General features: G+C 57.1%; 1 protein-coding gene and 2 pseudogenes across 1 annotated transcript; all 3 read right to left on the minus strand.

Moving 5' to 3' along the window:
• Positions 1-3,988: 3,988 nt before the first annotated feature.
• Positions 3,989-14,925, minus strand: LOC129470475 (scavenger receptor class F member 1-like). The gene is made up of 9 exons (XM_055258341.2): positions 14,742-14,925; positions 13,351-13,876; positions 10,842-11,060; positions 10,309-10,437; positions 10,035-10,138; positions 9,182-9,302; positions 7,387-7,508; positions 7,156-7,302; positions 3,989-5,741 (listed from the first exon to the last, which is right to left on the minus strand). Exons 1-9 carry the CDS (start codon positions 14,923-14,925, stop codon positions 4,882-4,884), a joined length of 2,412 nt encoding a protein of 803 aa, XP_055114316.2. The 3' UTR covers positions 3,989-4,881.
• Positions 14,926-16,019: 1,094 nt separating this feature from the next.
• LOC129470494 (rab-interacting lysosomal protein-like) lies at positions 16,020-20,102 on the minus strand (annotated as a pseudogene).
• A 371-nt stretch (positions 20,103-20,473) lies between these two features.
• LOC129470472 (pre-mRNA-processing-splicing factor 8-like) overlaps positions 20,474-24,055 on the minus strand; it is a 35,977-nt pseudogene continuing 32,395 nt past the window's right edge.

Genomic DNA, 24,055 nt, shown 5'->3' on the forward strand with positions numbered 1-24,055 from the left:
AAATCCTTCAGAAACTTATTTGTAAAACAGGATAAAGTTCCAGTTCCTGGCTGGGCACGGTGGCTCACGCCTGTAATACCAGCACTTTGGGAGGCTGAGGCGGGCAGATCACTTGAGGTCAGGAGTTAAAGACCAGCCTGGCCAACATGGTGAAACCCTGTCTCTACTAAAAATACAAAAATGGCTGGGCGCGGTGGCTCATGCCTGTAATCCCAGCACTTTGGGAGGCTGAGGCGGGCGGATCACAAGGTCAGGAGTTTGATACCAGCCTGGCCAAGATGGTGAAACCCTGTCTCTACTAAAGATACAAAAAATTAGCCGGGCGTGGTGGCGCACACCTGTAATCCCAGCTACTCTGGAGGCTGAGGCAGGAGAATCACTTGAACCCGAGAGGTGGAGGTTGACAGTGAGCCGAGATTGTGCCACTGCACTCCAGCCTGGGGAACAAGAGTGAAACTTCATCTGAAAAAACAAAAGATCTGGGTGATGTGGCACGCGCCTGTAATCCCAGCTACCGGGGAGGCTGAGGCAGGAGAATTGCTTGAGCCGGGGAGGTAGGGGTTGCAGTGAGCAGAGATTGCACCACTGTACTCCAGCCAGGGCAACAAAGCAAGACTCCGATTCAAAAAAATAAAATTAAAAAGCTCCAGTTCCCCAATTTGACCCACACAGGCTCCTCCCTCTCCCTCCCTCTGGAGGACATCTGACCTGCCTGGGCCCCAATGCTCCAGTCACATGGAATCGCCTGTGGTTTCTGCACCTGCTGTTCTCTCTCCTCTAGCTCTCGACATAGCCTCATTTTGGACAGCACCTCCTCTGGGAAGCCTTCCCTAACCACTCCCCATTAATACTGCTCACTTTATTTGTCCACTGCTGGCATTGTTTTTTTTTTTTTTTTTTTTTTGAGACGGAGTCTCGCTCTGTCGCCCAGGCTGGAGTGCAGTGGCGCGATCTCGGCTCACTGCAAGCTCCGCCTCCCGGGTTCATGCCATTCTCCTGCCTCAGTCTCCCAAGTAGCTGGGACTACAGGCGCCCGCCACCACGCCCAGCTAATTTTTTGTATTTTTAGTAGAGACGGGGTTTCACCGTGGTCTCGATCTCCTGACCTCGTGATCCACCCGCCTCGGCCTCCCAAAGTGCTGAGATTACAGGCGTGAGCCACCGCACCCGGCCGCTGGCATTGTTTTATAATTAGCTATTCATCTGTTTGTCTTCCTCTCTAATTGACTATGAACTCTTTGGGGGCAGGACGGTGTCTTATTCAACTTTGTATAACTAGCCCTTGATAGAGAAGCAAGCACAAAGCAGTTGCACAATATGAGTTTGTGGAATGAAAACATGAACTCATGAAAAGTGGCAAAAGGCCAGGCGCGGTGGCTCACACCTGGAATCCCAGCACTTTGGGAGGCTGAGGTGGGTGGATCTCCTGAGGTCAGGAGTTCGAGACCAGCCTGGCCAACATGGCAAAACCCCATTGCTACAAAAAGTACAAAAATTAGCTGGGCATGGTGGTGGGCGCCTATAATCCCAGCTACTCAGGAGGCTGAGGCACAAGAATGGCTTGAACCTGGGAGGCAGAGGTTGCAGTGAGCCAAGACAGAAAAGAAACTCAACCTTAGAATACTCAGAAATTTAAATTGTAATGAGATACAATTGTTGATGGCTAAACACACACAAAAAAATTATATATACTTTTTAGAAGCTTTAGTGGCTGGGCACAGTGGCTCACACCTGTAATCTCGGCACTTTGGGAGGCCAAGGCGGGAAGATCCTCTGAGGTCAGGAGTTCGAGAGCAACCTGACCAACCTGGCAAAACCCCATCTCTAATAAAAATGCAAAAAAATTAGCTGGACGTGGTGGCACGTGCCTGTAGTCCTGGCTACTCGAGAGGCTGAGGCAGGATAATTGCTTGAACCCAGGAGGCAGAGGTTGCAGAGCCGAGATTGTGCCACTGCACTCCAGCCTGGGCGACAGAAAGAGACTCCGTCTCAAAAAATAAAAAAATAAAGAAGCTTTAGCATATGTTACTTTATTTTTACCAAGGTAAAATAATGAGATACCATTTTTTAACTGATCAGATTGAGTGTGGGGAAATGGATTCCCCCATAATTTGTGAGAATACAAATCCAGGCAACATTTTTGGAGACAATTTGGAGTAAGTACAGAAGTGTCTAACTTCCTTACCCTACAACTCAACAACCCTGCTTCTAGGAATCTATTCTATAGAAAAACTTGCACAAATGTAAAAATAAATATGGGGCCTGGCGCGGTGGTTCACGCCTATAATCCCAGCACTTTGGGAGGCCAAGGTGGGCAGATCACCCGAGGTCGGGAGTTCGAGACCAGCCTGACCAACATGGAGAAACCCCCGTCTCTACTAAAAATATAAAATTAGCCGGGCGTGGTGGCGGGTGCCTGTAATCCCAGCTACTCAGGAGGCTGAGGCAGGAGAATCGCTTGAACCTAGGAGGCAGAGGTTGCAGTGAGCTGAGATCGTGCCACTGTACTCCAGCCTGGGCAACAAGAGCGAAACTCCGTCTCAAAAAAATAAATAAATAAATAAATATGGACAAAGTTGTACACTATGTCATTGCTTGTTGTATCAAAACAGATCAGAACAACGCAACCTTCCATTGGTGGGGGAATGATTTAAATAATTGTGCTAGATGGAATCTCATGTAGTCATTTTTTAAATAAAGAGAGTTAGCTTTATATTTATGGACATTGAACTATATCCAGGATATGTCGTTAAGTGAAAAAGCAAGTTGAGGCTGGCCGCGGTGGCTCATGCTTGTAATCCCAGCACTTCAGGAGACCAAGGCGGGTCAGGAGTTCGAGAACAGCCTGGCCAACATGGTGAAACCCCATCTCTACTAAAAATACAAAAATTAGCCGGGCGTGGTGGTGGGCGCCTGCAGTCCCAGCTACTCGGGAGGCTGAGGCAGGAGAATCGCTTGAACCTGGGAGGCAGAGGTTGCAATGAGCCGAGATTGCACCACTGCACTCCAGCCTGGGCCACAGAGCAATACTTTGTCTCAAAAACAAACAAAAAAAAGAAGATGAGGAATGGTATGCTTAGTATGCTAAAATTTTGTTTTTGTTTAAAATATTTGTTGACATGTACACAGAAAAACATCTGAAAGAAAGCACCTCAACTGTTGATGAGATTCTCTGAGCACTGAGATAGAAGGGGGAGGGGGGGCTGCCCCTGGCCAGGCGTGGTGGCTCACGCCTATAATCCCAACACTCTGGGAGGCCGAGGCGGTGGGGCCCTTGAGGTTGGGAGTTCCAGACCAGCCTGGCCAACATGGTGAAACCCTGTCTCCACCAAAAAACACATAAATTAGCCGGGCGTGGTGGCAGGCACTTGTAATCCCAGCCACTCAGGAGGCTGAGGCAGGAGAATCCCTTGAACCCGGGAGACAGAGGTTGCAGTGAGCCGAGATCATGCCACTGCATTCCAGCCTGGGTGACAGACTGAGACTCCATCTTAAAAAATAGGCCGGGCGTGGTTGCTCACCGCTGTAATACCAGCACTTTGGGAGGCCGAGGCGGGCGGATCACGAGGTCAGGAGATCGAGACCATCCTGGCCAACACAGTGAAGCCTTGTCTCTACTAAAATACAAAAAATTATCCAGGCGTGGTTGCAGGTGCCTGTAGTCCCAGCTACTCGGGAGGCTGACGCAGGAGAATGGCCTGAACCTGGGAGGCGGAGCTTGCAGTGAGCCAAGATCGCACCACTGCACTCCAGCCTGGGTGACAGAGGGAGACTCCGTCTCAAAATAAATAAATAAATAAATAAAATAAACCTAGGGGGGAGGGTTGCCCCTTTGCTTTTCTGACTAGGTAATATGTGAGCAAAGAATTCAAACAAGACCAAAAAGCTGCCAGGGAAAAGTAGATTCTGTCTCTCTCTTGACCCACAGATGCCTCTGGGGAGAAGGGAAATCTCTGTTTTACTTTATACATGTCTATAATGTTAGTACTTTTTATTTTTTTAACAAAGATCGTTGCTTTTTATTATACTTTATCAAATTCAATCCAGTAACAAAAGTAAAAAAGAATGTTCACTGTAGAAAATTTGCGAACTATACAAAAGTTCCAGAAGAAAATAAATATCACCTACAATCTCATCTTCCAGAGGAAAATACCATTTAGTGCCTTTCCCTTGAATCTGTTTTTATGCACATACATCCTTTTTAAAAAGTTCACAGGCCGGGCGCGGTAGCTCACGCCTGTCATCCCAGCACTTTGGGAGGCTGAGGCAGGTGGATCACGAGGTCAGGAGATCGAGACCATCCTGGCTAACATGGTGAAACCCCGTCTCTATTAAAAATACAAAAAAAATTAGCCGAGCGTGGTGGTGGGCACCTGTAGTCCCAGCTACTCGGGAGGCTGAGGCAGGAGAAGGGCGTGAACCCAGGAGGCGGAGCTTGCAGTGAGCCAAGATTGTGCCACTGCACTCCAGCCCGGGTGACAGAGCAAGACTCTGTCTCAAAAAAAAAAAAAAAATTTGTCTAGCCAATCTTTTATCAGCAAACATGTAGGTTGTTTGCCATTTCAGAAAAATGTTTTGCACATGAAAGAAAGAATAGCCCTTCTGAGGCACACAGGGTCCAGGACAGCAGAGAAGTCCCTGCAGGCAACCCTTCCTGACCCCATCCTGCAGGGTCTCTGCCCAGGCCTTCCTGGCCCCCTCCGGGAGCAACGCCAGGGGCCTGGGCCAACTGGCCTGGAAGCCTTGCCTTTTCCCTGTGGAGGCGCAGAGGCCCTGGTTTGTCTGTCCTGGCCCTGGGATCATTTTCCAGCACACAGCACAGTCTAGTCCATGGGCAGTTTCGGTCCCATCCAGTCTCCCCACTCCCCAAATTCAAGGTCCTCAGGGTTCTGGTGGCCTGGAGATGCGTACAACGTTCTCATACTCAGGTTCCTCCTGCCTTTCCTCTTTAGCTTGCTTCTGGGGATCCCGTTTTGGGGAGCCACCCCCAGAGACTGGCTTCTGGACTCTCCCTGAACTCTCCATGCCAGCCCCCAGCCCCTGGGCCGCTTCCTCTGGTCTGACTGCCATAGGCCCTGTGGCCCCAGGAAGCCCAGCTTTTGGGGCTGAGTTGGGGCTCTGGCTGACAGAGCCAGAGGCCAGGCCAGGGCTGCCCTTTTTCCGATTCAGGGCCTGGCGTGGAGGCTTAGGGATGGCCCTCTTGACCTTGGGTTCTGCCTGGCCTTTCTGAAAGCTACCAAAATGGCGGAAGACAGAGCGGACAGGGCCTTCGGGTCCCTGGGGCGTCCCCGCCAGCATGTAGATGGTGGTCACGGGGCCTGAGCTCTCCTGGACACTGCCCTCAATGGCTTCCACGTGCTCAGCCACTGTCCGGCCACCAAGTGGGGGCCGCCGGTGGCCAGTGGCTGAATCCCCGGGGCTGGCAGCTGCAGGAAAGGACTCGTGTGCTTCTGCTTCCTCTGGGCCTGTGGACTCTTCGGCTTCCCGGCCCTCAGGACCCGATTGTGCCCCCCGGGAGAGCCTCTTGGGCTTTCGGAGCGGGCTGGAGAGCTCCCCTGAGCTTCGGCGACTCTGTGGCGCAAACTTTGTACCTTCAGCAAAGGAGACCGATGGCCGCTTGGCCCGAGCTAGGCTGGAGGTGCGTGGGATGGCGAATGGCGTGGAGGCGTCCTCAGGGGGCGGGAAAGCACCTCCAGCCAGGCTGGCCTCTGACGACTCTGCCTGGGCCACAGGGACCATCCCTGGCAGAGGAGACAGAAGAGCTTGGCTGGAGCTGAACTGGCCACCCCAGTGCATCCTACCCACAGCTCAGCATCTTCCAGGAGGCCTCAAAAATAGGGCAAGGAAGAGGGCAAGGATGAGGAGAGTGGCAGAAGGACCAATTCACGTAGACGCTGTTACTTCTACACTCTTTTTTTTTTTTTTTTGAGACGGAGTCTCGCTCTGTCGCCCAGGCTGGAGTGCAGTGGCGCAATCTCGGCTCACTGCAAGCTCCGCCTCCCGGGTTCCCGCCATTCTCCTGCCTCAGCCTCTCTGAGTAGCTGGGACTACAGGCGCCCGCCACCACGCCCGGCTAATTTTTTTGTATTTTTAGTAGAGACGGGGTTTCACCGTGGTCTCGATCTCCTGACCTCGTGATCCGCCCGCCTCGGCCTCCCAAAGTGCTGGGATTACAAGCGTGAGCCACCGCGCCCGGCCTTTTTTTTTAATTTTTGTAGAGATGGGGTCTCACTATGTTGGCCAGGCTGGTATCAAACCCCTGGCCTCAAGCAATCCTCCCGCGTCAGCCTCCCAAAGTGCTGGCATCACAGGTGTGAGTCACCACACCTGGTCTCTATACTCTTTCCTCACCACGTCTCCCTACTTTGAAATACTGTCACACTCTAACCAAGCTAAAACTCTTTTGATGGTACACAGCCACATCCCTCTCACCTCTGGGCCTTTGTGTATGCTGTTCCATCTTCCTGAAACATCATTCCCTCCTCTCCCTGACTTTCACTTGGCTAACTCCTACTGATTCTGCTAGACTCAACTGGGATACCACACACATCTTCCCTGACCCCAGTCACCGCAGCATGGCTAGCGAATGAGCCCCTACTTGTATGTCCCCCATGGAAACACATATCACTGTGTCCTGTCATTGTCTGATGACTGCTCATCTGACTCTAAGCTCGGTGAGGATAGGAATCTTCTTGTTATCTCTTGCATGCCCGGAGCCAAGAACAGTGACTAACACAGAATGGGCCCTTAGTAACTGTTTGCTGGCCGGGCACGGTGGCTCACGCCTATAATCCCAGCACTCTGGGAGGCCGAAGCAGGCAGATCCAGAGGTCAGGAGATCAAGACCATCTTGGCTAACATGGTGAAACCTGGTCTCTACTAAAATACAAAAATTAGCCGGGTATGGTGGCGGGCGCCTGTAATCCCAGCTATTTGGGAGGCCGAGGCAGGGGAATCGCTTGAACCCGGGAGGCGGAGGTTGCAGTGAGCTGAGATCACACCACTGCACTCCAGCCTGGCGACAGAGCAAGACCCAGTCTCAAAAAATAAATAAATAAATAAATAAATAAATAAATAACTGTTTGCTGGAGGACTAAAGAGGGGGTCGTGGTGGGCAGGGCTGCTCAGGGGCTATGTGGGCTGTTGGGGGGCTACCTTCTTGGGGTGGCACACAGTAGGCAGGACCCTCGTCTGCCTCTCCAGACTCAGGATCGGATGAGAAGGAGTCATCGGAGGCCCATCCGGCAGAGGGCGGCTCGATGAAGCTGTGGTTGAAGGGGACCTCCGGGTCGTGATGTGAGACTGCAGAGACTCCAGATCAGGCGCCTGCAGGACCTGATGCAAAGCCTTGTCCAATCCCAGCCCCCACCCCCAGTGCCCACTGACCTGTCACCCAGGGTAACTTGTGGGAGCTGAGGGAACCACAGGGCAGCGTGGAGCCCAAGCTGGTCAATGTCCCCCAGACCTGCAGCTTCATCCTGGACACGGTAGCTCCATCTCTCGCTGGCCTGAGGGAGGAGGGTAGGGACAGTGGTCAGTACATAAGACCCACGGTGACCTGGGTCACCTTGGCAGGGTGTGACAGGGTGACTACCTCTACTTCAGTGGCACTCTACTGACTGCAGAATAAAATCTAAATGATTGAGCCGAAGATTCAGGCCTGCCACAGAACAAAGTGTGGCTCTAGAGTCAGACAGCCCTGAGTAACAACTCTGGTTCAGACGTCACCTCCCTAGGCCTCAGTTTCCGCATCTGTAAAACAGATGTCTGTCTGTCTGTCTATCTATCTATCCATCTATCATCTATCTGAGCTTTTTGCAGGACCTGGCAGGTGTTTGTTATTATCATCCTAGCTGAGCCCCAGCTCACCTGTCTCTCTCTCATTCTCTCTCTCTCTCTGTGTCTTTATTTTTTGAGACAGAGTCTCGCTCTTATTGCCCAGGCTGGAGTGCAATGCTGCAATCTTGGCTCACTGCAACCTCTGCCTCCTGGATTCAAGCGATTCTCCTGCCTCAGCCTCCTGAGTAGCTGAGATTACAGGCGCCCACCACCGCGCCCAGCTAATTTTGTATTTTTAGTGGAGATGGGGTTTCACAATGTTGGCCAGGCTGGTCTTGAACTCTTGACCTCAGGTGATCCGCTCGCCTCGGCCTCCCAAAGTGCTGGGATTACAGGCGTGAGCCACTGCGCCCGGCCCACCTGTCTCAAATGACACCCCCTCCAGGAAGCCTTCCCTTGTTCCCACTCTGCTCTACCCCCACATGTGGAGGAGACTGCTCCGCTCTTCACCCTTCCTCCAACAGCACTTGCACCCGTCTTCGTGTCCCTGCAAGGGGCTTCTTGCCACCCTGGGCCAAGCACAGAGGAGGACGTGCTGTTGGACTAGGGCAGGAACTAGTCAGAGAGCACCAGACGAAGAGTCCAAAAAGGTGCAGAGGGGCTTCCTGTGTGTCAATAACCAACTAGATCACCTTGGGCCTCAATGTCCTCTGGGAATTGAGGACCATAATCCTTCCGGCCCCACACTCCCTGTTCCAAACCTCCACGCTGTTTTGAGTCTCAAAGGAGCCTGGAATGTGAAGAGGTTTCATAAAGGAACAAAGCTCTGCACAAGCCCCCCTGCGCGGGCCCCACCAGCCCAACCCTTCCTCCCCTCTCCGTCTCTCAGGCAGCTACATTCTCTGCTAAACCGCTGCACAGACATTGATGTCACTTTCCTTTGTGGGCCATCTGAGGCCTGTTCTCTTTCCCTCCTGGCCCAGAGCCGGGCTGCTCCTTCCGTGGTCCCAGCCCTCCTCCTCTGGTCCCCGCCGGTGTCAGCTCTCTGCCTCCCGCTGCAGGCTCCAGTTCACCAGCCTGGTGCCCATGCAACTCAGAAACTTCCTCATCGAAGGCTTCCGAGGAGGGCAGGCAGCTGACCCGGTGTCTCCAGTGTCTCTAGGCCATGGCCACTGCCAATTACCTCCATCACCTCTGACCCACGTGGGCGACAAGGCCAGCCCTCCTCACCCCCAACACCTCTGACCTATGTAGGTGACAAGGCCAGCCCTCCTCACCCCCATCACCTCTGACCCATGTGGGTGACAAGGTCAGCCCTCCCCACCCCACAAGGAAACCAGATGCCCTCCTGCTCCCAGCCTGTGGCCTGAGCTGTGTGGGGAAGGGATGGGCTGGCGTTCACCTGTCCTTGAGGTCTGACCGGGTGGCCCAGCAGCAGCAGGCACAGCAGATGAGGCCCAGGAAGAGCAGCAGCAGAGGCACAAGGCTGCCCGCGATGAGGGCGGCGTCCCGACGGTGAGAGCCTGGGGGAGCCAGAGACGGGGGACACTCAGGCCTTCCTGTCTCCTACACATCCTGTCTTTGCTCTGAGTTGCCTGCTACCCAGAAGCTTCTTCCTGGGGGTCTCTCCCTGCCTCCGGGCAGCCCCTCTGCTGGCGTGTCCCCTCCACAGGTTCTGTGGCCCATTTCACAGGTTCTTGCCCCTGAGCCCATGTCAGTGTCCCGCCACCCCGCTGCCCATTTCATGGCTCTAGCCTGGTTTCGCAGGGGCAGGGGCTCTGTCACATCTTCAGGGGACCCCAGAGCATCCACACAGAGCTCAGTTATAAAGAATGTCTCTGGGCCGGGCACAGTGGCTCATGCCTGTAATCCCAGCACTTTGGGAGGCCGAGGTGGGCGGATCACCTGAGGTCAGGAGTTCGAGACCAGCCTGGCCAACATGGTGAAACCCTGTCTCTACTAGAAATACAAAAATTAGCCAGGCATGGAGGCGTGCGCCTGTAATCCCAGCTACTCAAGAGGCTGAGATGGGAGAATGGCTTGAACCTGGGAGGCGGAGGTTGCAGTGAGCTGAGATCATGCCACTGCACTCTGGCCTGGGTGACAGGGCAAGACCTCGTCTTAAGGAAAAAAAAAAAAAAAAAGAATGTCTCTGAAGTGCGCCCAGACTCCCTGGTGAGGAAGTTGCCCTGGAGCTCATGTGAAGGGCCCACCTTTCCCTGGCTACTGCACCCTGCAGCCTTCTTCCACCTTACCTGGCTGGCAGGACCCAGAGACAGGGTGGCAGAGTCCCTCTGGGCATTCACAAGGAACTGAGCAGTTGTTTCCATGGAAGCCGGCTGGGCAGGAGGCGTTGCAGCTATGGAGTAACATGGAGAGGCAGGCTGAGGGCTGGGTGAAGTTGGGGAGGCAGGCAGGAGACGGGCAGGGAGATTTCTGGGCACTGTCCAGGGAAGTTCAGGAAATGCTGCACACAGGCCTGACCTAGGCCCCTGGCACTCTCCTGCCCCCGGGGACCCCCGTCCTCACCTGGGCCCCCAGTAGCCGGCACTGCAGACACATTCCCCTGTCACAGCATCACAGGCCCCCTGAACACAGGTGGGGCAGGTAGAGCCACAGTCTTCCCCAAAGGTGCCAGTGGGGCAGGGGTCTTCACACCTGGGGTGAGGCAAGACTCGGGGAAGGGGAGAGCAAGGCAGGCCTGGCCCCCACCGTGGGGCCCCACCCCTCCGCCCCAGGCTCCTGGACTCAAGGACCCAACTGGCCACTCCTCAGCAGTGAAGCTCAGGTGCAAATAGGGCCTTGAACTTGGGGCCGAATCCAGCAGGTGACAGACAAGTCCCCAGAGGGGGAGGAGGGCAGGAAGCCTCAGAGGGGAGGGAGCTGGGATCCTGCCCAGGCCCCCCAGAACCCATTGCTGTCCCCTAGTCTTCAACAGGAGGGAGGCCCCTGGGGCCGCATGAACCTGTGTATCGGGGAGGGGTGGTGCTCTCAGACACAGCCGCTGAGCTGAGGGTCCTGGGGGGAGGTGTACCTCACCCTGAACAGAATGGTGCCCTCACCTGGGCCCCAGCCAGCCAGGGTCACAGCGCTGACAGTGGCCAGTATCTGGCTCACAGGCCTCCCCATGTTGGCAGTGAAGGCACTGCTGTTCGCAGCTCTCGCCAAAGGTGCCAGGCAGGCAGGGCTGCTGGCACTGGGTCCCATTCCAGCCCGGCTCGCAGGACTCACAGCTGCCCGTGTCTGGGGAGCATGGCTCATTGTGTTTGCAGTGGCCACAGCTGGGAAGAGAAGGGCTTCGTGGGAGCAGTGGGGGTGGATGGATGGAGCACCCACTCCTCCAATCCCTGTACTCCACGCAGGCCTTCGGGGGCCCTGGAGAGTGTTTGGGTCCCACCTGGGTCACTCAGGCAGGTTTGCACCTCAGTTTCCCCACGTTGTACAATGAAGACAAATGAGAGCTCTTACAGGACCCCACCCCTTTCCTTCGAAGCATCTGCTCTGTGACCATCTTTCCCTGGGTCCCAGGGTCATCAGCAGCCAGCAGCCCAGCCAAGGCAGGCAAGTCACCACCAAGCTCTGAGTCCCGTTTGCCAGGTCTGCCAGGTCTTCCCTCCTGCTCTTTTCACTTTTCCTTCTTCCACACTGAGCCGCCCCCAGGTCTGGCGTGAATGGGACTCAGTAGTGTCTTCTGCCCCATCATACAAAATACAAAAAATGTAAAGTGTTTTCACCCAGGGGTCCTCAAACCCTGGGCCATGGACTGGTACTAGTCTGTGGCATGTTAGGAACTGGGTGGCAGCATAGAGATGAGCAGCGGGGGAGCCTGACTGCCTGAGCTCTACTGCCAGCCAGATCAGCGGCGGCCTTAGATTCTCACAGGAGCGCCAGTCCTATTGTGAACTGCGCACGGGAGGGTCCAGGTTCCACGCTCTTTATGAGGCTCTAATGCCTGATGATCTGTCACTGTCTCCCACCACCCCTAGATGGCACCATTGAGCTGCGGGAGAACAAGCTCAGGGCTCCCACTGATTCTGTATTATGGTGAGTCATATAATTATTTCATTATAGATTACAGTGTAATAACAGAAAAATTGTCTGCCACGAAACCAGTCCCTGGTGCCAAAAGGTTGGAGACCACTGTTGTTACCAATATAATTTCACATGTGCCATATCTTAATTTCCCATTGATGCCTAACAGTTACCTGAAGGTTCTCCCTCAGATGCTTCACTAGCTGGGATCATATACTTGGGTTAGATCCATTAGTGGGGAGAAGAAGGGCAGTTTATAAAAGCCATTTAGCTGGTCCTGACCAGCATTTTTATTTTTTATTTTATTTTATTATTATTTTCTTTGAGACGGAGTCTCGCTGTGTTGCCCAGGCTGGATGGAGTGCAATGGCGCCATCTTGGCTCACTGCAACCTCCGCCTCCCGGGTTCAAGTGATTCTCCTGCCTCAGCCTCCCAAGTAGTTGGGATTACAGGCGCCCACCACCACGCCTGGCTAATTTTTGTATTTTTAGTAGAGACGGGGTTTCACCATGTTGGTCAGGCTCGTCTTGAACTCCTGACCTCAGGTGATCCGCCCGCCTCAGCCTCCCAAAGTGCTGGGATGACAGGCGTGAGCCACCGCGCCCAGCCAGGGATGAAATTTCTTATTGTGAGTGCAGCCGGTCAAAGTTTGAAAGCCACTGAGCCCTAAAGAGACCTTGCCCAGGACCCTTGGCCACTCTATCCACTTATTATCTACATATGGCTTGCTAGCAGTGCTAGTATTTTTTGCACAGCAGTAATCGATGAAACGAGCAGGTGGGGCTGGACCTGGGGCAACAAAGGGTTTTTAAAGTTTTTGTTTTGTTTTGTTTTGTTTGAGACGGAGTCTCGCTCTGTGGCCCAAGCTGGAGTGCAGTGGTGCGACCTCGGCTCACTGCAACCTCCGCCTCCAGGGCTCAAGCGATTCTCCTGCCTCAGCCTCCTGAGTACCTGGGACTACAGGAGCGGCCCGGCTAATTTTTGTGTTTTTAGTAAAGACGAGGTTTCACCATGTTGGCCAGGATGGTCTCGAACCCCTGACCTCAGGTGATGCACCCGCCTCAGCCTCCCAAAGTGCTGGGATTACAGGTGTGAGCCACCCCACCTAGCCGTCTTTTCCCCTTTCTCGTCCCTCTGCTTTGTATGTTTTTTGAGAGGAGCACGGCGAAGCCCTGACCCCTCCTCCCGGCGCCCCGCCCCGGCCACCTGTCTCCGCTCCACCCTGCCCGCTCACCTGTCTGACCTCAGGTGATCCGCCCGCCTCAGCCTCCCAAAGTGCTGGGATGACAGGCGTGAGCCACCGCGCCGAGCCAGGGATGAAATTTCTTATTGTGAGTGCAGCCCGCTGCCTGTGTCCCAGCCCCGCTAACCTGTGTCCACCTCAGCCCCCTCCCGCGACCGCCCATCTGTGCCCGCCCCGCCCCCACCCTGCCCGCTCACCAGTTTCCACCCCGCCCCCGCCCCGCCCCGCCCACCGGTGTCCGCCGCGCCCCGCCTGCTCACTTGTGTCCGCCCCCGCCCCCGCCCCGCCCGCTCACCTGTGTGCGCACTGCACCCCGTGGCTGCCTGCCGGGCAGGGCAGCTCGCAGCGCGCTCCGCGGAAGCCGGGCGGGCAGGTGCACTCGCCGGAGGCGGCGCTGCAGCGGCCCCGCACACACTCGCACTGCTGCCGGCATTCGGGACCCCACCAGCCCGGCCGGCAGGCGCAGCGGCCCGAGTCCTGCTCGCACGGGGAGCCGTGGCAGGCGCAGCGGAAGCTGCAGCGGCGCCCCCACCAGCCCGGCTTGCACACGCAGGCGCCCGTGGCCTGCTCGCAGCGCGCCGCCGCGGGGTTGCACTGGCACGGGCGGCGGCACGTGGACGACCACCAGCCCGGTTCGCAGTGGCACACGCCGGTCGCGGGGTCGCAGCGCCCGTGGGGGCCGCAGGCGCACGGGAACTCGCAGCGGGCGCCCCAGCGGTCGGCCTGGCACTGGCAAGCGCCCGTGGCTGGCTCGCACTGGCCGTGCGGGTGGCAGGGGCAGCTCTCACGGCAGTCGGGGCCCCAGTACTGGCCCGGGCAGCCTGCGGGGGTGGGGACGGGAGGGGTCAGCGGGCTCAGGGCCGCGGGCAAACCCTTACCCTGCATCCCCTTCCGCAAGGAAAAGGGGCGCTGGGCCCACCCTCCAAGAGCCGGGGACAGACCCTCGGAACATCCGGCAGCCTGTCCTGGGCAACACTCACTTCCTGTCCGCTCTGACCTACAGAAAACCCTTAGCCATTAGTGGGAGGCTCAGCCTGCCACTTCACGTTCCAGAACACACTCAGAGATCCTGAGTGGGCAGGGGACTTGCCCAGAGTGTGGCACCGAGGTTGGTGGGCCTTCCTCCACGCTTGCTCCTCTCCGCCCAGATGGATCTCTGCTGGGCTGGAGGAGAGCTGGCTTCCTCCCGATCTCAGGCCTGGATACTGCCCGCCAGGGTGTCAGGAGAAGCCACCTTTCCCCTAGTGATTCCTTGATTCCTGGTGCCCACCCTCTGGCTCTCCTGCTTCCCAACCCCTTTCCCTTCCCTCTCTTTCTGCCAGAGAGGGCAGAGAGCCCGGCCAGGGGCCCCCTTCCATCTGTCGCCCATGTATAAGGCATATGTGGGAAAGACAAGTAATACACTCATTTTGCAATGAAGGGGAATCACAGGTTTTCTGAGAAGTGGAAGAGGAAGATGCTCAGGTAGGCAGCGCTTTGTGGACGTGGGTAAAAACCCGGTGACTCAGGCCATCTCTCGGGAGTGTGTGTCACTTCCTGTCTCTGGACTGCAATTCCTCAGTGAAGCTGGGAGGGATTCTGGCCCTGCTGTTCTGAGGCTGCATGGCTACCTGCCTTGCCTGCCCCCACACCACTGCCCCCCTACCCAGCTCTGCCCAGCAACTTCATCTGGCCCTTAAGACTCACGGGAGCTGCAGCGGGCCCCAAAGAATCCAGGCTTGCATCGACAGAGGCCCGGCTTCACACACACCTCGTCTTTCTGGCAGGCGTCCGGCCCCTCACAGATGGCTGAAAGACACCCCACCCAGGTTGGAAAGACGGGAGCAGAACCAGGGGACACCCCTGCCCTCTCACGGGCTCCAGGGGCCATGCCTCCTCAAGAGGTGCCCCTTCAGGCCTGGGGGACGTCACAGGAGAAACCCTGGCTCCTGGTATCAGGAGGGGCAGGCTCCGGGGGGTAGGAAGGAAGGGTTGTCACTGGGCTACGGCCTCCCTTCTCCTTGGCTGAGGGTCTGTCCTGGCTACTCACGGACGGTTCATTCTTGATCCTTCTGCCTCCAGCCTGCGCAGCACTGCAGCTCAGCAGAGGGGCTGTGGGGCAAAAAGGGGTCAGCCGGACATGGCGCGGGGTGCAGCCTGGCCCCGAGCGAGGTGGATCACTGTCTCTGGCTGAAGTGGGGGAGGCTGCCTTAGTCCCCTGGAGAGGCCTAGCGGATCTTTATAGCTAGGGTCCCCAGCCCCTCGCCTCTCCTTCCCTGACCCTTCCACCATCCGCCCTGGCTAGCCACTACCTGCCAGACCGCCATCAGCAGCCCCTTCCTTTCAGCCTAAGCCCCCTTCCTAGTCTCCTCCTTCCCCTAACGACCTCAACACCGGTTCAACCACCAGCATCAGACTCCCACGAGACCCACCTGCTGGCCACACAGACGTGCTGCCCATTGGGGTCCAGCTCTGACCCCTGAGTCCCCTGAGTCCAGAGCAGCAGCAGCGGGAGCAGCAGCCCCAGCCCCATAGCGGCCAGCTCGGTGGGAGGGCTCAGGTTCATCTGGCCCCCACAGCTCCCAGCCCCCTCCCTGCTTCCTCTCAGGGCTTTTCCTGAGGAAACCAGGCCGGAGGGGCGGGCTGCCATGAGGCACCTCCCTGAGAGGGAGGGGGTGGCTGGAAAGACTGACACTCAAAAAAAGAAAGGGAAAGGAAGGCAATGGCAGGGCTGACTGGCCTGGGCCTGGAAGGGCCAGAAGAATGAAGTTGCAGGTCCCTGGGTGCCGGGGCCAGGGAAGGGGGTGGAGTGAGGGTGGGAGCCACGGCTTTCCATCAAGCCACACTCCCAAAGCAAGGCCTGAGCTCCAAGAAGCCACCCCACCCAGTGACGGAGCAAGGAGACCCACGAGGACCCCTCAGCCAGCCTCTGCTCCTGGCAGGGTTGGGAGGCGGCACAGACGTGGACAGACAGGTGAAGAACAGTTTCTGTGTATTACGGGCAGTTCTTTATTACATGAGCTCAGGCCGTCTGCACAAAGCCCTGGGAGCTAGGCAGTCAGCTCTCATTTCACGGATGGGGAAACTGAGACGCAGAGAGGCACTCTTGTATCTGGCCCCAGAGGCTCGGTACAGACGTAGAGTGGGAGGCAGGCTGAGCCCCCGTCCTGCCCTGGTGCAGGCCAGGATTGGGGCAGACCCCTGGCGAGGGCTGCGAAGGCGGGAGCCCTGTCCTCATTTGAGACCACGCATCCTTCCACAGCCAGACCCCTAAGTCAGGCCTCTGGGGCGGCTGAGGCCCCCAGACAAAGGTGTTCGTGGAGGGCAGAACAGGGCGGATCAGGAGCTGGCGACTGTGGTTGGGCCTCCTCTTCTCCCCCTAGCTTGCTGGGTGCAGGGCTGCTGGTCTCATCCTCAGAGGATTCGGCTTTACCCCGATACCATAGACCAAAGCTGGAGAGAGACAGCCAGAGGCACTTTGAGCCAGGAAGCCAGAGAGGTCAAGGATATGGGTGAGGGCAGGGGCTGGTGAGAAAAGGGGAGAGGGGGAAGAAAGGGCAGCCTGAGGGAGTGTGAAGGTGATGGGGGCCAGGGCCAGAGAAGCAGGAGGGGAGGGTGTGCTTAGAGCCAAGCACAGCAGGGTGACAGGCAGAGAAGCGGGAAAGGGGATCCTGAGAAGGACCAGCCAGGGCCCTTCCTCCCTCCCCACACTCTTGCCCTTCCCCTTCCCCCAACATACAAACTCTATATTTTGGACTCCGGGGGTGGGGGAGGATCTCCCTTATCATCGGAGAGCAGAAGCCACGAGCCATCCTCATCGTCACTGAGACAGAGGAGAGAGGAGAAGTGAGGGCCATTGATCAAGGCCCCGAGGGACAACAGGAATCCAGCAGGGGGGATGGAGGGACTGCAGGGACCCTGGGGTTGGTGAGAAGGCAACCCTGAGGAGATGCAGGATGTCGAGGCTTTAATTTTTAATTTTTTTTTTCTTTGAGACAGGGTCTCGCTCTGTGGCCCAGGATGGAGTGCAGTGGCGCGATCTCAGCTCACTGCAACCTCCGCCTCCCAGGTTCAACCGATTCTCCTGCCGCAGCCTCCTGAGTAGCTGGGATTACAGGCGCCTGTCCCCACGCCTGGCTAATTTTTGTATTTTTAGTAGAGACAGGGTTTCACCATGTTGGCCAGGCTGGTCTCGAACTCCTGACCTCAGGTGATCCGCCCACCTCAGCCTCTCAAAGTGCTGGGATTACAAGCGTGAGCCACCGCGCCCTGCCAAGGCTTTATTTTATAGCTTGACACACAGCAGGCCCTGACACAGCCGCGGCTACAGTTTCACCCCGGTGAGAATAAACAGACCCAGCCAAGACAGGAACTTGAAGAATGAATGTGGAGAGGCAGCGTCGTCAGGCAGAATGGACGGCAGGCAAGGCAAGGGGAGTGGTGAGATCCAGGGAGAAGGGCGCAGGCTGGACAGCGGACACGGGACACAGCCAGACCAGGTCAGCAGGCCCTAGAAGCGGCCAGGCTAGGGAGGCTCAAGGGGTGACCAGGTTGGGGTGACAGCCTCAGTCTGAGACAGTGGGCTCAGAGGGTGACCAGGCTGGGTCATCAGGCTCAGCAGAATGAGGGAGGGAGGCCTGGCTCAGTGGGAATGCAGGCAGGGACCTACCTGCTCTCTGCTTCCTCTGGTGTCCCTAACATCTTGGCCTTGATCTTCTTCCGCTGCTTCCGGACAGCCACCTTCATGGCCTCAAGCAGAAGGCCGGGGACCCGGTGGTCTGTGAGCAGCTCCCTACAAAAGAGGGGCAGGGAGGGAGAAAGCCCCGGTGATGCCAGCCATGGGGATGCCAGCAGTGGAGATGCCAGCCGCAGGCATCACTCCTGGTACCTGTGCACGCAGCTCTTCCCTGAACACCTGAAGCGCTCTGCCTTGCTGACACCCTCAGACCTTAGCTTAGGTGGCCCTGTGGCCCCCTCCTAGGAGAGCTGCCCTGGCTGCTGCAGCTGCGACCCTTTGCACTGTCCCTCTCCCCTGTCTGGATGACGTTGCAGGAGGGCAAGGGCTGTGCAATTCATGTCCTCCCAGTTCCCAAGGCAGGCCTTGCACATGTCACTTTGGACGGGTCAATGACTGGAGAATGATGTGGGGTGATCGGAGGCCCCCCGGCTTCCCAGCGTCCTCACCGCTGGAAGTAGGCCAGCTCCTCCTTGAGCAGGAACACTTTGGCTTTGAGTTCATTCCTCTCCTGAAGGATCTGCTCAAACTCCTCCCGACTGAAGCGGCACTGCCCTGCCTCCGAGGGGCACCCCAGCTGCTGTGCAGCCTCTGCCTTTGGAAGGACAGGCATGGTCAGAGGGTCGCCTCGGCTGGCGCTCCCCCGCCCCAGGGCCATCATGGGAATGCTAGAGGAAGTGACGGGCCGGGAGACTTGGGGGGCAAGGGTGCCCCAACAGATAACAGAGCAGTGCTCCAGCTGAGAGTGGGGGCCGAGGCCGGCCGGGGGCGCATATCTGTCTGCCACCTCCCCGCTTCCTGGCCCACCTGCTGTGCAGCATGCAAACCTTGCCCGAGCGCCCACCGAGCGCTGGACGCTGAGTCCTGGGCTGGGTCCTTGCCTTCATACGGCACTCACCGGGTCCTCAGGGTTCCCCGGGGCGCCTGCGCCGGTGGTCGCCCGCGCCGGTGGTCGCCCATTCGGGCTCCTGTCCGTACTGGTGCCTGGGCCGCCCGGCCTGCCCCCGCGCTCGCTCTTTAGCCTGCGGAGTCGCAGCTTCGCCAGGCTGCTGGAGCTCCCTCTCGCGGTCCTGCGCGGCGCGCAGCTGGGTCTGCACTGCCGCCAGCTTGTGCCGCAGCTCAGCGTTCACCAGCAGGAGGCGCTGCAGCTGCTCCTGCAACTGGGAGCGGAGCAAAGGGTGGGGTGGGCGGGGCACCGAGGGCCTCTGGAGCCCGCCCCGCCCCGCGCCTGCCTCTCTCCGCCCCGCCCCCGGAGCCCCGCCCCGCCCGCGCCCCGCCCTCACCGCCTCGGTCTCCTGGCCGCGCTGCCGCAGGTCGCAGTTGTGCGCCCGGAGTTCGTCACGCTGTCGGTCCGTGACCTCCTTGAGCTGCCGCAGCAGCGCGCGCTCCTCTGAGGAAGGGGCGTTCTTAGCGGCGGCGCGCGGCCCGCGGGAGGGAGGGGAGGACCCGAGCCGGTCGCCACCCGCCCTGCCCTGGCCGGGGCTGCGCTTACCCTGTGGCCCCGCGCGCAGCTCCCTGCGGAGGCGCTCGTTCTCCTCCCGCAGCCGCCGCAGCTCCTGCTCCGCTTGCTGCGCCGACACCTGCAGCTGGGGAGACCCGAATCTCAGGCTTCGGCCCTGCCGGCCCCGTGGGTGGCAAGGGGAGGGCCGTGACTCACCGAGTCCGGGGCGGGCCCCACGGCAGCCTGTTCCAAGAGCTCCAGCGCTCGCACCACTAGCGGCACCAGCCCGGCCGCCGCCTCCGGTCCAAAACGGCGCGCCAGATCCTGCAGCTCAGTGCCCAGGGCCCCAGCTAGATGGTACACAAGCTCCGCGGCCGTTCCCGACCCCGCGGCCTCCCGAGACCCCCAGCCAGGCGCCCCAGGCGCCGCCCTCCTGGGCTCCATGTCTCCCAGAGACTTAGGGCTGCGACCCCCCGCCCCCCACCCCCAACTAGGACGGGGAAAAGCCAAACAGTTCCGCCCCAGGAAGCCGTTTAGGGCGGTGTGGGCGGGGTAGAAGCGAGAAGGGTGGGGAGGAACGAGGAAGGGAGAAGGCGTGGGGAAGGGAGATAGTGCCCTAGGCCCCCTGGGCCCTGTCCTTTCTACTCCCAAGGTCACAGGAAACAGGACAGCCAACTTCCAGCCAGGCGTCCAAGAGCTGAGGCTCAGGGCTGCCAGTGGCCACTTTGGTGGCGCCCTCCCCACAGGCCCAATCCAGGCTCCGCCCGTTTGGAGTCATGGGGCCAACTTGGCAGTGGCCCGCTCCAGGCGAGAGGTGACAGGTAGGCGGCCGGTCTCTGGCCTCCGCCCGGCTGTACACAAACTGCCTGCCTGTGTTCTTGTTTTCCTGTCCAGGACTGAGACAGAAAGCTTAAAGGGCTGGGTGTGACACCACAGCCGCTCAGCACAAGCCAGAGTTCCTAGACCCGGGAAAGGGCAACTGCTCCCACAACTGTGGAAAGGAGGCGAGGGCTTCCAAGTAGTTTCGTAGAGAAAGCAGCAAATGTGGTCAAGGCAGCGGAGTGTGAAAGCCCAGCCCCGCCTCAGGTCTCCACTGAGTTCTGGGACTATCTCCCCCGAAGCCCTGAATAGGAAGGGGCCTCACACTCCTCCTTCACAGCTGAGCCCAGCACCTTGCTGTGAACCGCTCCAGTCCAGCCTCCTGTTAGACCTAAATCCAGAATTTGAGTTCGGGGGGAAAAAAAAACAAACCTGCCCCTGAACTCCTGTTTATACAAAATTTATTACAATATTTTATTCAGGATGACAAGCCTTCAGGAGGTCAACACCACAAGCACAGACAGAGGGAAAGAGGCCAAACTGCTGAATGTCAGTGGCCTGTCTGGAGGGGCTGAGGCTGCGGCCTCGGGAGGCTGAAGCAGGAGGCAGGAAACAGGCACTAGGCATACAGGTCCTCCCGGTCCGCAGAGTAAACCTCCCCCTCCTGCAGGAGAGCGAAGTTGAGGAAGTGGGAAGGCCTGTGCACCTCGTGGTAGAACTCTTTGGGGTTCGCCAGCTGCAGCTCATATTTCATGTTGGGGTCATGCCGAACACCTTCGGGGAGAAGGAAACAGCCAGTGTTAACAGGGCTCCTGCCTCATGCGGCCTGTGCCACCTCCAAGCCAGCCAGGCCCCAAGTGCAAAGGGCAATGGCCTCACCTTATCCCTACTTCTACCCCCACATCCCCAGGCTCCTCCCACCTACCCATAAAGTTGTAGTTCCATGAGGACTGGGCGGGGACCATGAAGAAGCCCAGGAAGCGGTCGGACGGCAGCATCTGCACCCTCTCGTAGTGCGAAGGCAGGTAGCCCTTGGGGTTGTTGCCCTTGTCTGTGTTCTGGCGGCCCCACTCGTAGCCACTGGGGGTCAGCTTGTAGGCCGTCAGCGTACAGGAGCCTGGTGTGAAGCTGGGGGAGGGACGGGGACCAGAGTAACAGCTCGGGCCACTGTTCTGGGCCCTGGCCTGCAATCCCTGCCCCTCCATACTTCCTCCCAAGGAGCCCAGGCCCACCTGCATGTGATGATAATGGTCTTCTCGCCATCCCAAGATGGGTTGTCAGCCATGATCTTGGCGTGGGTGGTGACATCCTGGGGTGATAACTGCGGGGACTCATTGGGCTGAGTGTGGATCCAACCTAAGGGTTCCATCTCCTATAGGTAAAGAGGAGTACAGAGCTGAATCCCACCCACAGACAGGAATCACACCGGCTTTTCCACACTCCCAGGCTCCATCACTCCCCATTACCTTGAGGTACTCATGCTGGGGCAGCTGGCCAGGCAGGTGCACGGTCTGGTGAGTGCCCCACTGCGGCACCATCACGATGCAGCGGATCTCCTTCACCTGGGGGTTATCTGGTGGGCTCACCCCATATAGGTATCCTGCAATCTGGAGACAAAGGGGTCAGGAACCAAAACTCTTCTTAGTACCAGCTCAGAGTTGGAGCTGCCGGCCCTCTGTTTCCTTCTTTCTCCCAAGAACACGGACAGAGTTTCTTAAAACGTGATCAGAACTCCCTGTATCAGAATCAGCTGGGGTGCTTGTTCAAAATGTTAAACATGGACCTCATCTCGGACTTACCACGTCAGAATCTCCTGAGTGGGGTTCAGGAATCTGCGCTACTCACAAGCTCCCCAGCTGATTATTAAGTATAGTATTCATAAGCAAATGAGCATACATAAAGCTCAATGTATTTTCACAAGCTGAAAACATCTGGAAAACCAGCACTTGGTGCTATTTTAAATTTTACATTATCACCAACAAAGTAAGAGGATCTGTTTACTATAAACTCACCCACACAGGATATTAACAATCTTTTCAAATTTGCCAACCTGACAGCCACTAAATAGTGCGTCTGAGATGGAGTCTCACTCTGTCGGCAAGGCTGTAGTGCAGTGGTGTGATCTCAGCTCACTGCAACCTCCGCCTCCTGGGTTCAAGCAATTCTCCTGCCTCAGCTTCCTGAGTAGCTGGGACTACAGGCACATGCCACCACGCCCCGCTAGTTTTCATATATTTAATAGAGACGGGGTTTCGCCATGTTGGCCACGCTGGTCTTAAACTCCTGATCTCAAGTGATCCACCCCCCTTGGCCCAAAATGATGTTTCATAAACTATGACTATCCCTGATACACTAGTAAAGTTATGCATCTTTTCTCTTTTTTGAAGCAGGGTATCACTCTGTCACCCAGGCTAGCAGGCAGTGACATGATCTCAGCTCACTACACTCACCACCCTCCAGGATCAGGTGATCCTCCCACCTCAGCCTCCTGAGGAGCTGAGATTACAGGTGTGCGCCACCATGCCTGGCTAGTTTTTTTTTTCTTTTGTAGAGACACCATTTCGTCATGTTGCCCAGGCTGGTCTTGAACTCCTGGGCTCAAAAGATGGGCCCACCTCGGCCTCCCAACAGTGCTGGGATTACAGTCATGAGCCACTGTGCCCAGCCTGGAGTGCAGTGGGGTCATCAAAGCTTACTGCTTGTGTTCAAGCAACCTCAGCCTCCTGAGTAGCTGGGACTACAGCCACGTTTTTTTTGTTTTGTTTTGTTTTTTTAGACGGGGTCTTGCTCTGTTGCCCAGGCTGGAGTGCAGTGACGCGATCTTGGCTTACTGCAACCTCCACCTCACCTCCCGGGTTCAAGCAATTCTCCTGTCTCAGCCTGCCTAGTAGCTGCAACTACAGGCGCATGCCACCATGCCTGGCTAATTTTTTGTATTTTTAGTAGAGACGAGGTTTCACCCTATTGGTCAGGCTGGTCTCAAACCCCTGACCTCAGGTGATCCACCCACCTCGGCCTCCCAAAGTGCTGGGATTACAGGCATTAGCCACTGTGCCCAGCCTAGTGTTGGGATTACAGGCGTGAGCCAGCGCACACACCTGGTCAGGAATTTGTTTCTGACCATATCTGTTCTCTTCCAAATACTATCAGGCCAATACTACATTTACTACCTTCTCTCAGCTGCCACAGCTTTTGCTATCTCATGGGGCCAAAACCCTCCTCGTTGTTTTGGCTATCCTTGTATAATTACTCATCCATGAATCTTGAAACCAGCATCTCAAGTTCCAGACAATCTCAGGTCTGAGTTTTAGGCACAAAATGTGTTGGGCACACACTGTGGCCTAGCTGAGTCCACTTACTCACTTGGGCCCGAAGGTCAGATATGCAGATGAACTTCTTAAGCACATTCTTAGGAAGGATGTAGGTGTAGCCAGTCTCCTTGATGTCGTCAGATGAAACATAGATGTGATTGGTCCTTAGGTGCAGGTTGGCAGCAGAGATAGCCCTAAAAACAGGCAGGGAGTGTCAGCATCGCTCAGCCCAGCACCTTAGGTAGTGCAGCCGGCCTTTCCATCCCCACCCTCTTGCCCGACAGTACCTGACCCTCCACTCAGTCTTGGATGAGAAAGTCTGGGTCTCATAGTTGCTGGTGGTGGAGGTGATGATCTCATCACCATGCTTGTTGACAGTGCGAGTCTGTGTTGCCGTCAGCTGCGACTGTTCCTTGGTCTGCTTCTCGATCTCAGCGATCTGCTGCCGCTGCTGTGACGGTGCCGAGATCTCCATACCCAGGATGATGTCTCGAATTTCTGATTGTGTCAGTGATGCCACGTTCACACTGTGGGATAGTGTGGGTTCTATTACAAGGATCCCTTCCCCTTGGTCACTTTTGCCTCAATGGAAAGGGTGTAACTTGGTAGGACAGGGCAGCCTATACTCATGCCCCAGACAATCCGCAAGAGCTGCTTCTACAGGAAGTGTGAAACGGAGGTGCACTAACACTTCCAAGATTTGTCAGATCCAAGC

The sequence above is a fragment of the Symphalangus syndactylus genome, chromosome 20, assembly GCF_028878055.3.
Source record: "Symphalangus syndactylus isolate Jambi chromosome 20, NHGRI_mSymSyn1-v2.1_pri, whole genome shotgun sequence".
Classification (NCBI taxonomy): domain Eukaryota; kingdom Metazoa; phylum Chordata; class Mammalia; order Primates; family Hylobatidae; genus Symphalangus; species Symphalangus syndactylus.

Bases quoted from the DNA above. Each gene is read 5' to 3' on its own strand.
- LOC129470475 (XM_055258341.2), bottom strand. From the start codon at position 14,925: ATGGCCCCTGGAGCCCGTGAGAGGGCAGGGGTGTCCCCTGGTTCTGCT. The intron at 10,438-10,841 runs GTGAGGGCACCA...GCCTCACCCCAG, and splicing joins CCTGGCTGGCTGGGGCCCAG to GTGTGAAGACCCCTGCCCCA. The intron at 7,303-7,386 runs GTCAGTGGGCAC...GAGTCTCTGCAG, and splicing joins CAAGTTACCCTGGGTGACAG to TCTCACATCACGACCCGGAG.